This window comes from Coregonus clupeaformis, chromosome 17 (assembly GCF_020615455.1).
Source record: "Coregonus clupeaformis isolate EN_2021a chromosome 17, ASM2061545v1, whole genome shotgun sequence".
NCBI lineage: Eukaryota > Metazoa > Chordata > Actinopteri > Salmoniformes > Salmonidae > Coregonus > Coregonus clupeaformis.
This window is the reverse complement of record NC_059208.1, coordinates 42,859,654-42,873,762: the sequence shown is the minus strand read 5'-3', so window position 1 is coordinate 42,873,762 and position 14,109 is coordinate 42,859,654. Positions and strand designations below refer to the sequence as shown.

The following is a 14,109-nucleotide window of genomic DNA, read 5'->3' as shown; positions in this document are numbered from 1 at the left end:
TTGGTTGTCAACCTCACTTCCTATACTGAGTCAGTCGTCTCACTAGACCCTACAATGCCATGAGACACACATGGCTAGCAAGCTATGCTATCTGAATTATTTCCATTGAACATACTGATCTGAGGCATTGATTGAACCATAAGATAAGATAGTACTTTATTAATCCCCCAGAGAGGAAATTTGATTGTACCAGCCAATACATACAGTGATGAGGAATGACTGCTTGCCTTTCCTCTGGTGAAATGCAATGTCATGAAATATGTGCCATGTACTCAATACTTGTATATCATGCTATTATGTACTAGTAGTTACGTCTATTAGTAGTACAATACGGCACAGCTAGCTTTAGTTAGGGCTGCGAAAGGTTCTCAAATAGAAAAAACAACCTGCTTTCAGAATTTCTTCTTTATACATATGACACCTCTCTTTCTACTTCTGATGACAGTCACTTTTTTTCTAACCGAAAATTCCTCCTTTAATTAGTCATTAGCGCAGCTACCATTTCTGTTGATCTGAGGACCATCTTAATAATAACGTAGCTTCAATGCTAACAGTACATCTCAATTAACATCAATAGTACAACTTGACATTATGTAGTGTTAGGCAGAAGTGCAATAATTCCATGATTATAACTTCATATTACCATTTTGACAGCTATAGCAGAGCAGTAAACCAGTCCCCTAGCACTCTGGACAAAATTAATACAAGTCACATTTGTGAGAGCTGCTACATAATCTGCTTGACTAAAAGGTCCTTTCTAAAGACTATCGATTAAGGAGGATAATTCAGTGTGAGAGACGCAGAAAATACAACGAAAAAACACGTAAGTTACGTGTTGTAACAGTGAATGTAGACACACATAAATGGCACACATTTCGCAGATAGAAATCCATAGAAAATTATAATATATAGAGAAACAAAGCTGAGTTGACTGGCCTATTCACACTACATCTCCCAAGACCCTTTGCAGGTATAGATTAGAATAATGGAAACTTTGAATGGTTCATATTTTGTACATTCATTGTTACTCAAACATAGTACCAACAGAGCAATGAGATTTCTCTGAAACATGGATTTGGTCAGGTCACCTTTGCTTCTGATGAGTAAGACTGAGAATAAGAATAATGGGTGGAGGATTTGACTGTGCGTTTGACCAGTTAAGATGCACTTAGGGTTTGGCAGCAAGGCAGTGGACACAGGCAGTTATGAAGGAGGGAATCAAGGGCCAAATATACACACACAGAGGTGAAAGGTGAGACAAGCAGAGAAAGACACATGGAAAGATGAGGGGGTTGAGAGAAGGGTAGATACTAGATACAGTGCCCTCTCTAATTATTGGGACAGTTAAGCATTTTTCTTTTGGTTCTATACTTCAAAAGTTTGGATTTGAAATCAAACAATGACTGGGAGGTTAAAGTGCAGACTGTCAGCTTTAATTTGAGGGTATTTTCATATTGGTTGAACCTTTTAGAAATGACAGCACTTTTTGTACATAGTCCACCCATTTTAGGGGAGCAGAAGTATTGGGACAAATTCATTTATATGTGTATTAAAGTAGTAAAACGTTAAGTATTTGGTCCCATATTCGTAGCACGCAATGACTACATCAAGCTTGTGACTCAAATGTGTTGGATGCATTTACTGTTTGTTTTGGTTGTGAATAAATTGTGAATAATGATGAGTGAGAAAGTTACAGACGCACAAATATCATAACCCCCCCACAAAAATGCTAACCTCCCCTGTTATTGTAATGGTAAGAGGTTAGCATGTCTTGGGGGTATGATATTTATGCGTCTGTAACTTTCTCACTCATTATTATTCAGAATTCATTCAGGATTATCCGTAATCATGGTAGCATCTACATTAATGTAGAAGTGTTTAGAAACATATTATATTCTTATTTACAATAAAAGTGACTCCATAATGACACAATACATTATTTACTATTCATTTCGATTGGGCACAAAATAATCTGAAACACAACCAAAACAAACAGCAAATGCATTATTGGGTTCTAATTTGAAATACCTGCTATGCTAGAAGTGTATGGTTACATGTATGATGAATGTATATGGTGGGGTCAATGGAGGGTGGATAATAAGTAGGGGTCTGGAAAGTTACAAAGTAAGGGAAAAGGCAATCACTTGGTTGCGGTCACTGATAAGGTTGGATAGCTGTGGATTAGTGAGGAATGGGGGCCGAGGTCAGGTCAGGTTAAATGAAGGGAGAAGGATCAGTTTTATTACACACATCACTTAACTTCCTGCCTAGCAACAAAGATGTAGTGTTTAGAGGTGCAAGGAGGAGACTCCGCCTAAAGGAGGGTATAAATACTTGTGCTGGTGGAAACATGTCTTTTGTCTTTTCAGCTGTTTGACCCAGTGGGTGAATAAACTTGGTTTGAGCTTTGACTAGCTTGATGTGGTCATTGTGTGCTATGAAAATGGGACCAAATACTCAACGTTTTACTACTTTAATACACATATAAGTAAATTTGTCCCAATACTTTTGGTCCCCTAAGTATGGGGGGACTATGTACAGAAAGTGCTGTAATTTCTAAACGCTTCACCCGATATGGATGAAAATACCCTCAAATTAATGCTGACAGTCTGATTTCAAATGCAACCTTTTGGAGTATAGAGCCAAATGAAGAAAAAATTATTCACTGTCCCAATAATTACGGAGGGCACTGTATGTTTTTGGTATAACATACTTGAGGAGAAAGGGTAAGGCTGTGATAGTAGGCAGGGGTGTGAAATAGGTCTGCCTGAGCACCGGAGCCTCTCCTCAGCCCATACGAGTTGTCACCTAGAGAATGGAAGGACAGGATGAGAGAGAGGGATTTGGAGAAAGAGAGAAAATGAAGTCTTAACATAGAACACCAACAGGAGCCGGGATTCACAAAGTAGGTTCAGTGAGTTAGCCAACTAGGTTTACTAACATTACTAACAATACTAACCGGAAATGTGCATGATATACTATCTTGTACTTGATGCTTACGGTGCCCATATTAACATTTAGCATTCTTTATAAACTGTAACATTTAGAGTTATACATGTACATGCGTGTTTGTCAACGTTATCTGGCAAGTTATTCATATCCTATTCTGTGAAATATAACTCCGGATCAGGGGTGGCAGGTAGCCTAGTGGTTAGAGCGTTGGGCCAGTAACTGAAAGGTCGCTGGTTCAAATACCAGGCGGTGTACTACTATGGCTGACTCTGTAAAATAACAAATTTCACTGCACCTATCCAGTGTATGTGACAATAAAACTATTTTTTGGGGGGTAACCACTGGTTAATGAATTGGAGACCTACTGAGAATGTTGTTATTCAGACAAATAACAGTCCTCTAGTTACATAATACGTCACACATCGTTGGTTAGGCTGTTTCACCTGTGAGATGTTGACTCCCGTCAGTTTCTCCACTGTCGCTGGAAGGCGGGTCATGATGTCTAGCACCTCCCCTGTGAGCTTGGCCGCGCCCACCTCGGCGTCCCCGCTGGAAACCATGGTGATCTTCTGAGCCTGCGCCAGAGGCCTGCTGATCTCTTCCGCCATCTAGAGGAGAGCAGAGGAACATAGAGGTGTTCGTCCAGTTTCTCTGTCCTAAAGCTCACCCCAGTGACGAGTGATCAGAATTTGGACTCTATAATGATGTGTATTTTTGTATTCAAACTAACTTTATATGAGTTTTATGACTTTTTCATGCAAATCTTCAATTCAATGCATGATATACGCAATCTTTAAATGCGCTCATCTCAAATTAGGATTCTGTGTGTTTGAGCTCTATCTCATTGAAGGTGTTCTCACCAGTGGTAGTTGCCCCAGCAGCATGTCTACCATGGCTCCCTCCTTGTACTGCTGGAAGGCTTCGGCCTTCTTGGCCATCTGCTCTGCCTCGGCTCTCCCTTTCGCCTCCACAGCAAAGGCCTCCGCATCACCCTTCATCTGAGAGACAGAAGAACATTTTTGAAGGTTTTATTGTATTATGACAGTCATACTATGTTGTTACAGCTTCCTTGGGTGTGACTTATCATAAGTTAACTGCAGGATTTAGTAGTATTGATTGAACAAGCTAAACGACTTGAGTGTGGTAAACATGGAATTCTATTACTATTAAAGTGCTCTCTGCTTATACGAGTCACAGACACAAGAATTAACTGCTTTTAGGGGTAAAACAAGCTTGGAACAGTAACAGTCCTATAGTAACAATGTACTTTTGCTTTTCAGAATTTGTCTGGAACAATGTGATACTTATAGACACACTCACCCTAATGGACTCTGCCTCAGCCTCAGCCTCCATAATGAGCTGTGCACTGTGGGAAAAGAAACATATTTTGTTTGGCCTGTTAGGTGTACATTATAAAGTACATAGTACATACAGTATTCAGTATAGTTTGTATATTTGTTTGTTTGTCTGTCTCATACTCCATGGAATGCATTAATATCTAGTATATTTTCATTGTCTATGCAATACATGGTTCACAAAATACAATATATAATTTGTGAAAGGTCATTTGGAGACGTGTGGTCATTTGGAGACGTGTGGCTGGTACTAGGGTTGGGGCGATATTTGGGGAGATCTCTTCTACGATATGCTACTCCAAATATCGCAATATCCAATATAATCGTTTTACGCCGTTAATGACTAGATATTTCCAGACTGTGCAATTTTTGTGCTTATTTTACGATATTATATTCACATTCTAATTAAATAACCTTAGTATGGGAAAACAATAAGACTTATTTCATTCATTTAGACTTCATTTTCAACAAATTGATACAGCCTAACTGATAAAACTGCACTGTTTTGATTTGAAATGTTCAAATAGAGTATAGGAGTGGAGGGGTGCGTCACTTGGAGGGGTGCGTCACTTGAGTGGGTTGAGTCACTAACGTGATCTTCCTGTCTGGTTTTGTGCTTTGACAAAGTGGGTGGGGTTATATCCTGCCTGGTTGGCACTGTCCGGGGGTATCATCGGACGGGGCCACAGTGTCCACTGACCCCCCCCTGTCCCAGCCTCCAGTATCTATGCTGCAATAGTCTATGTGCCAGTCTGTTATAGCTAGTGTAATTCCCCTGTCTTATCTGGTGTCCTGTGTGAATTTAAGTATGCTCCCTGTAATTCTCTTTCTCTCTCCCTCTCCTCCCGAAGGACCGGAGCCCTAGGACCATGCCTCAGGACTACCTGGCCTGATGACTCCTTGCTGTCCCCAGTCCACCTGGTCGTGCTGCTGCTCCAGTTTCAACTGTTCTGCCTGCGGCTATGGAACCCTGACCTGTTCACCGGACGTGCTACCTTGTCCCGGACCTGCTGTTTTCGACTCTCCCTCTCTCTCTCCCCCTCGCTCTCTCTCTCTATCGTACCTGCTGTCTCGACCTCTGAATGCTCGGCTATGAAAAGCCAACTCACATTTACTCCTGAGGTGCTGACCTGTTGCACCCTCTACAACCACTGTGATTATTATTTGACCCTGCTGGTCATCTATTAACGTTTGAACATCTTGAAGAACAATCTGGCCTTAATGGCCATGTACTCTATAATCTCCACCTGGCACAGCCAGAAGAGGACTGGTCACCACTCAGAGCCTGGTTCCTCTCTAGGTTTCTTCCTATGCTCCTGACTTTCTAGGGAGTTTTTCCTAGCCACCGTGCTTCTACATCTGCATTGCTTGCTGTTTGGGGTTTTAGGCTGGGTTTCTGTAGAAGTACTTTGTCACATATGCTGATGTAAAAAGGGCTTTAAATACATTTTATTTGATTTTATATAGTCTTGCACATCACGATATATATGGTCTTGCATATCACGATATTAGATTTAATCATATATCGGCCCAACCCTAGCTGGTACTCACCGCTGAGCCTCGGCCAGCTTCTCCATGCGGTATCTCTCGGCCTCAGCAGGCTTCTTGACCTTGGCCTCCAGCTCCTTCTCCCTGCGGGTGATCTCCTGGGCCTGGAGCATGATCTGCTGAGAGCGCTCCACCACCTGGACCTGCATCTTCTCTTCCTCGATGCGTTGCTTGGTCTTGGCCACCTGACGGGTTCAAGATCTCAGTAGTACTCTTTATGTTCAAATGGTAAGCCCAAGATCTCAGTAGTACTCTTTATGTTCAAATGGTAAGCCCAAGATCTCAGAAGTACTCTTTATGTTCAAATGGTAAGACCAAGATCTCAGTAGTACTCTTTATGTTCAAATGGTAAGCCCAAGATCTCATTAGTACTCTTTATGACCATTTTCAAGAGGTTATGTTTTCCTCAATATTTTTTTTTAAATTCTGTGTTTATCTTTTTGTTGCTTTGTTTCAATTGGTTTAGTGAGCTGCTTTCCATACTTTGTGATTTTGAGAACAAACAAATAACAATAATGGGTGTGCTATACAATACATCCATGTCTTATCATGTCATATCATGGACATACAGTGCATTCGGAAAGTATTCAGACCCCTTGACTTTTTCCACATTTTGTTACGTTACAGCCTTATTCTAAAATGGATCAAATGAATTTTTTCCCTCATCAATCTACACACAATATCCCATAATGACAAATCGAAAACAGGTTTTTAGAATTTTTTGCAAATGTATTAAGCATAAAAAACAGACCCTTTGCTATGAGACAGGAAATTGAGCTCAGGTGCATCCTGTTTTCATTGATCATCCTTGAGATGTTTCTACAACTTAATTGCAGTCCACCTGTGGTAAATTCAATTGATTGGACATGATTTGGAAAGGCACACACCTGTCTATATAAGGTCCCACAGTTGACAGTGCAAGTCAGAGCAAAAACCAAGCCATGAGGTCGAAGGAATTGTCCAAAGAACTCCGAGACAGGACTGTGTCGAAGCACAGATCTGGGGAAGGGTACCAAAACATTTCTGCAGTATTGAAGGTCCCCAAGAACACAGTGGCCTCCATCATTCTTAAATGGAAGAAGTTTGGAACCACCAAGACTCTTCCTAGAGCTGGCCGCCCGTCCAAACTGAGCAATCGAGGGGAGAAGGGCCTTGGTCAGGGAGGTGACCAAGAACCCGATGGTCACTCTGACAGAGCTCCAGAGTTCCTCTGGAGAACCTTCCAGAATCACAACCATCTCGGCAGCACTCCACCAATCAGGCCTTTATGGTAGAGTGGCCAGACGGAAGCCACTCCACAGCAAAAGGCACATGACAGTCCGCTTGGAGTTTGCCAAAAGGCACTTAAAGGACTCTCAGACCATGAGAAACAATATTCTCTGTCTGATGAAACCAAGATTGAACTCTTTGGCCTGAATGCCAAGCGTCACGTCTGGAGGAAACCTGGCACCATACCTACGGTGAAGCATGGTGGTGGCAGCATCATGCTTTGGGGATGTTTTTCAGCGGCTGGGAGACCAGTCAGGATCGAGGGAAAGATGAACGGAGCAAAGTACAGAGAGATCCTTGATGAAAACCTGCTCCAGAGCGCTCAGGACCTCAGGCTGGGGTGAAGGTTCACCTTCCAACAAGACAACGACCCTAAGCACACAGCCAAGACAACGCAGGAGTGGCTTCGGGACAAATCTCTGAATGTCCTTGAGTGGCCCAGCCAGAGCCCGGAATTGAACCCGATCTAACATCTCTGGAGAGACCTGAAAATAGCTGTGCAGCGACGCTCCCCATCCAACCTGACAGTGCTTGAGAGGATCAGCAGAGAAGAATGGGAGAAACTCCCCAAATACAGGTGTGCCAAGCTTGTAGCGTCATACCCAAGAAGACTTGCGTCATACCCAAGAAGACTCGAGGCTGTAATCGCTGCCAAAGGTGCTTCAACAAAGTACTGAGTAAGGAGTCTGAATACTTATGTAAATGTGATATTTCAGAGTAAAAAATATTTGGGGTATTGTGTGTAGATTGATGAGGGGGGGGACGGGACAATTTCATCCATTTAAGAATACGGCTGTAACATAACAAAATGTGGGAAAAGTCACGAGGTCTGAATACTTTCCCAATGCACTGTACCTGTAGCTGGTAGGCCATCTCAGACTCTGCCTTTTTGGTGTTGACCTCGATGTCATAGGATGCTTTCTTCAGTTCATAGTCCCTCTGAGCCTTGGCCATCTGGATGTCATTGACATACTGGGCTGAGATCTTCTCCTGCATGGCATGGGCCTCCTACAGAGAGAGATACACACAGGAAGTGTAAAAAAGGAACAAGAGGAGATTGGAGAAGGAAAGGTTCAGATGGGCTACGAGAAAAGAGAAAAGTAAGAACGGATAGGGAAAACCAAGTGAAAGAACATGTGATGGAGAATTCAGAAATAAAGAAGAGCAAGGGACAGGATAAAGGGCAGAAGAAGAGAAGGAAGGTATAGAGAAGGAGAGAGTGGAGAGAAGGGAGAGGTGGCTCACCCTTATCACAGCATCCCTCTTGAACTGGGCCTCTCCGATGCGGGCGTCTTTCTGCACTTGGGCGGTCCTGGACTTCCCCAGGGAGTGGAGGTAGTCCTGAACCACAGAGAGGAAGAGAACAACATTGGTTACTTTTTAGTTTAGTGTCCATTATTTATCTCGCATTGGAGCAGTTGCAAGAATGGAGTCTCCATTGAAAGAAGAGAGAGAATGCACACCTGGTCGTCGTGAACATCTTTGAGCGTGTAGCTGACCACGCTGATGCCCATGTTGACCAGGTCGGACGAGGCCACCTTGAACACCTCATCTGAGAACTTCTTACGGTCCCTATAGATCTCCTGGAGGGGGTGAAATAACAGAGTTCGGGCCGATGTTGATATACTTTTGTTTAGTGTAATTATCATGACAGTAAAAAGTTGCAGTGTTCCCTCTCCATCATGTTACTATGTACGAGTTGTTGAACACATAGCCATACATAGATATCCATATGACTATGGTTCTGATACAACTGTTAAATGTGTTGTTTGTTATGGTCTGTTTGTTATGGTCTGTTTGTTATGGTCTGTTTGTTATGGTCTGTTTGTTTTGGTCTGTTTGTTTTGGTCTGTTTGTTTTGGTCTATTTGTTATGGTCTGTTTGTTTTGGTCTGTTTGTTTTGTCTGTTTGTTATGGTCTGTTTGTTTTGGTCTGTTTGTTATGGTCTGTTTGTTATGTCTGTTTGTTTTGGTCTGTTTGTTTTGGTCTGTTTGTTTTGGTCTGTTTGTTATGGTCTGTTTGTTTTGGTCTGTTTGTTATGGTCTGTTTGTTATGGTATGTCACAAGACAGTTCTACCATGCAATATGCTGTTTTGAGTATGGTACATACATAAATAAATTCCCCCAAATAAAAGGTGACATTCTGTACTGTCGCCTCATTAAAACATTTGATCTCAAATCCAAAATGTATAGAGCCAAATTAAAGGTTTTTGCTTCACTGTCCAAATAAATACGTAGGGCCATAGCTCTTGGCTTTGGTCATGGCTTTACAGCATTGAAATGAGTAAGCTGCTATAATGTGCTGTTTATGTAACTATAACTGTAACTATAACTATAACTGTAACTGTAACTGTAACTGTAACTATAACTATAACTATAACTATAACTATAACTGTGGATGTGGCTAGTAAGGATGCTGTTCAGTTTACCTCATGTAACCATGAAGAAGGCAAATAGTGCCGAAATGTTTCTACATTGCACTAAAATGAGTGAGCTGCTATAACATAGCCTGGTCCCAGATCTGTTTGTGACATCTTGCAAAACAGTTGTTTTACAACGGATTAGTCAAAACAAGCATTGTGATTAGCTGTGCTAAAAAGGTCAAAACCCACGCCCTCTCGTGTTGTTAAGTTTACCTCCACAGTCAGGTGGGCGATGATGGCCCTCTGGTGGCCCTCCAGCGTCTCCAGGGAGATTTGGGCGATCTCGCCCTCCGACTTCCCCATGAACATCTGACAGGCTGCGGCCAGCATCTGCTTGTTCTGCCCCTGGATCTTCATCTGGAGGGAGGAGAGAACACATAATAGCATAATAACATTTTTAAACGTTTTTTAAACAGAAAACTTGCATTTCTGAGCAAATTCAGGTAGTCCTTCCCTGTTTTAGTCTGTTTTTGGTGATTAATGAACACGACTCAGGTGTGCACAGTGCTAAAAAAAACCAGAAGCATCTGCTGTACACTACCCAACTACACAGCAGTAGTAGTTGTATTAACACTCGAACAGGCAAGGTTACTCTCTCCTGTCCACAGCACAAGAGAGTGAGGTATTTAATGCCAATGTATATATAAATGAATGATATAAGTGAAACAGATGGCAGGTTTTAATGGTCTACTTGATACATACTTAATCAAAGAAAGCCCTTACACTTGTGTACAAAACTAGGGTGTCTAAACATGTTTAAATGACTGGTGATGTGACAGAATAGTGTACTTACATTGGCTCAGAACGAAATGGAGACAGAGAAAGAAGAAAGATGGAGAGACAAACCTGGGCAATACCAGTGACCGAGATGGGAACCCCATGGCGGGTGTAGACTTTATCACTCTTCACGTTCAGCGTCAGAGTGTTCAGGGAGATCCTGGAAGAGAGAAAAGGAGGGAGAGATATAGTCATTCCACAATGTTGTATTATGATATCCCAAAACAATGGCAGATGGCTATACATGGCCAGATTATTATCATATGAGTTTGCAGATATGAACAGGAAAATTGACTTTACCTCTGGATCTGCTGAACACAGGGAAGCACAAACACTCTGCCTCCAGCAATCATTACTGGAGGAGACCGGAGGAACCCTGAGAATCAGAGAGAGAGAGAGAGAGAGAGAGAGAGAGGGGGGGGTGAGATATGCATGAGAGTATTATTACCATCCTACATACTTTAATGTAACATGTTTACAGTGTTTCCCAACCCTGGTCCTCCAGTATCCCCACCAGTACACATTTTTACTGTAACCCTGGACAAGCACACCTGATTCATCTTGTCAACTAATCATCAAGCCCTCAATGAGTTGAATGAGGTGTGTTTGTCAAGGGTTACAACGAAACTGTGTACTGTTGGGGTTACTCAATGACCAGGGTTGGGAAACACTGGATTAGAGAATGGACCTGACACCACCATAGCCTCATTTGGACCACACGTGTAGAACATGTTTTTCTTCCTCATATGCTGTAAAGACAAAAAACAACACACAACATTTAATTACACAATTTCATATACCAAGCTCCAATGCTGGGCAATGGGCTTGACAGTGGGTTACTGGAGAGTCTTACATTGGCCTATTGCTCAAGCGTTTGTAATTCATCAGCCATGCATGACAGCTTTGACTGAAATCTATACAGTAGGTCTAATAATAATAATTTGTATAGCTGCTGTAAGTAACAAAATGTGACTACATTTTAAAGATATTTCATTTAAGATTTAATCTGAATCTGAGCAGGTAGTCAGTATCAGAACTCAGGGGCGGTGTGTTCAATAGGGCGATATGGGCGACACACTGCCAAACGGGAAAAGGAAGGGATTTTTTTTCTAATCAATTATATCACGGCAACAGTAGTTATCAGTGTTGTAATCTAGACGTCTGATCTGCCACAGTGCCACTAAATGTCCAATCAGGCTAAAGTCGTGCTTCAAATGGCCCCCCCTTTTGGGGCGATTTCAGTCAGGTTGAAAATCGCCCAGAAGTCTGTCATAGACTCCCATGTAAAATCTATTTTTTTTCAAATATCAGAGCTTTCAATACAATCTCTATGGGTTTCTGAGGGCTTGCACTTACGCGCTTTCGTCATACGTAACATAACCATGAACGTAACTAAGAAAAGAGCGGGTAGCCTCGTCAATCAATTCACTACTACTATCAAAATGGCTAGGCTTCAGTGCAACTCGATTGTGTCTTTGAAAGAAGTTCCTTTTTGTCGGCGAACAAATGAAGATAAATTGGCAACGAAACAATTAGGACCTCCCAGACCAAATTTAATAATTCAACAGGTTTCTACTAAAGGGGGAAGTCCTACACCCGAGGATTTTCCAAAAATTGGTACGAACGAAAAACCTGGCTAGCAGGCTGCGATGTAGCTAATGCAGTCTTCTGCTACCCCCCTGCTTACTCTTTCACCCTGAAGGCGGCACGGCAGACAGCACCGCTTGGACAGCGACTGGTGTGTAACGGACATGCACCATCTTTCAGGAAAGATTAAGAAACATGAGCTGTCAAAGACCCACATGGATAGCTGTTTGAGATTGTCTGCTTTGGGGAGAGTGAACATTCCCACTCAACTGGATGAGGGATACAGGCTAGCTGTCCGCCGCCACAACGATGAGGTTAGTGTTGATAATCACAAGTTTACTGGAGAACTGAAACTGACAAGGCTGACAAGATAGGACCCTTTTGTCCATTGTTATTGGATAGGAACAGAACTTATAACCAGCTCCTGACCTAAATAGATCTTAGCACAACATTTTACTCAACATATCATATTCCATATTCACTATAACAAATATATTTACTACGACATTAGCAAGAACCGCCACATCCTCAGCCGGCTAATCCAGTGTGTGAAGTTTTGCGGAGTGTTTGAGTTAGCTTTGCGAGGCAAAGATGAAACTGAGGGCTCCACCAACCCTGGTAAGCCAACACTTTTGAGATCAGTCAATAAATGCTTCTGGTATTGACTTATATGCTGCCCCTGTCTTCATGTTGTTGCTGGACATATCTTTTTTAAAATGTGTGTAGGTCACCTAAATCATCAGAAAAATTGCCCCCCCTGAGAATTTTTTCAGGAGCCGCCACTGTCAGAACTATTGTAACATGCCCATGAAAATCCAAGGGGGCAGGAGCCTTGAGAAAGCTCTCGAGACATCAATGGCAGCTAATTGAATCTGCGTAAATGTTGCGCAGCATTTCTATCATGAGCCCACCCAGGACATTTTGCTAATAAAGCGCATAGAAAGACACGCTCATGTACTGTATCAACACATGTATCAACACACATGCAAATAGGATATAAATAAAACATGCAGGGGTGTAGCAACTCGTTAGCAATGATACAAATGTATCCAATTCCACTATCATTTTTGCTAGACCCCACTGATGTTTATATATGTTGCAATCCGAGATGCATCAAATCAGTCGAAGGATTTGGCAAAATATGTCCGTTCACTTACCAATTTGACAGAATGAACTAATGCAGAATGCAAATGTATAGATAGATGCGTTGCAACAATACTTGTTTTGCTCTCAAAGTACAGCCGTGTTATTCTTGCTATCGTCTGTCCAATGACTGTATGTATATATGATGCTTCTGTCCCGTTATAGCTCTTCCCGTCAAAAGCGTCTATCCATCGTGTCACGCCCATTGCAAAATGTGCTATCGCCATCTGGTGGTGCGGTGATTAATTGGATTTCATTCAATGATCAGTGTGAAATACTTTAGCATTTAGGATACAAAATCGAATTACTTAGCTATTTCAACAAAGCTATTGACTTTATGCAATGTAGTTGCCTTTTGTTCTTTGTTGTGTCAGTGCCTCGTTAGATGGATGTGGAGGCATCATGCCTATTTGAAAAGCGGTGCGAGAGAGAGGATGTGTGTATGTATGTGTGTGTCCTCAAATTGTCTACCCATAGCCTCTCATTCTGAAGGCAACCAAACTTCTTTCAAGTGAGGCCAATCTGCTGTGATCTCGGTCATGGCACCAATGTGACTGGTTGTACTTGAATGTGTTGCTTCCTGCAACCACCCCATTGAATGATTGTCTTATTAAGGCCTCAAGTGAAGTGACTGGGGGTAATCAGCACAACACATGTATCTATGCTACATTTGGCAATGATATGTTATCACAAAACAGCAGAAGATTGTATTTTGCATAGTAATTATATTTGTTTAAAACTCATATTTTGGATGATGAACATATTTGCATTTATTGTAGTAAGGTTATCAACATGTCAGTCATTTGTCTTGGCTGATCTGATTTCAGGTAATCAATTACTGTAAATAATATCACTTTTTTATTTTTTATTATAGGGACTATTTCACATCTAATAGGAGAAAAATGATTATCCAACAAAACATTTTTGCATTAATAGCCAATTCTATAGGATTCTTACAGGATGCATGGCAGGCAAGTCATACATTAGAAAATATTTTATAGCAAGTGCGCTGATTCCATGGCCGGCTCCAACAGGACAGTGATGACAGGACGAGA

At 41.8% G+C, this 14,109-nt stretch overlaps 1 protein-coding gene across 3 annotated transcripts; it reads right to left on the bottom strand.

Moving 5' to 3' along the window:
* Nucleotides 1–2,537: 2,537 nt before the first annotated feature.
* LOC121586451 (flotillin-1-like) lies at nucleotides 2,538–13,233 on the bottom strand. 3 transcript variants are annotated; one of them, XM_041903139.1, is made up of 13 exons: nucleotides 13,069–13,233; nucleotides 11,013–11,073; nucleotides 10,625–10,700; nucleotides 10,394–10,484; nucleotides 9,761–9,904; nucleotides 8,588–8,707; nucleotides 8,370–8,465; nucleotides 7,980–8,132; nucleotides 5,859–6,040; nucleotides 4,273–4,318; nucleotides 3,813–3,950; nucleotides 3,396–3,560; nucleotides 2,538–2,808 (listed from the first exon to the last, which is right to left on the bottom strand). In XM_041903139.1, the coding sequence occupies exons 2-13, from the start codon at nucleotides 11,068–11,070 to the stop codon at nucleotides 2,788–2,790; spliced, it is 1,290 nt and encodes a 429-aa protein (XP_041759073.1). In that variant the 5' UTR covers nucleotides 11,071–11,073; nucleotides 13,069–13,233; the 3' UTR covers nucleotides 2,538–2,787. The 3 variants fall into 3 exon arrangements, with proteins under 3 accessions (XP_041759073.1, XP_041759074.1, XP_041759075.1); XM_041903140.1 differs by lacking the exon at nucleotides 11,013–11,073 and having other exon boundaries at nucleotides 13,069–13,232; XM_041903141.1 differs by lacking the exon at nucleotides 11,013–11,073 and having other exon boundaries at nucleotides 13,131–13,228.
* Between the last annotated feature and the right edge of the window lie 876 nt (nucleotides 13,234–14,109).

Bases quoted from the DNA above. Each gene is read 5' to 3' on its own strand.
- LOC121586451 (XM_041903139.1), bottom strand. From the start codon at position 11,070: ATGAGGAAGAAAAACATGTTCTACACGTGTGGTCCAAATGAGGCTATG. The intron at 4,319-5,858 runs GTGAGTACCAGC...CTTTTCCCACAG, and splicing joins AAGCTGGCCGAGGCTCAGCG to TGCACAGCTCATTATGGAGG. The intron at 2,809-3,395 runs GTGAAACAGCCT...TCCATTCTCTAG, and splicing joins CGGGAGTCAACATCTCACAG to GTGACAACTCGTATGGGCTG.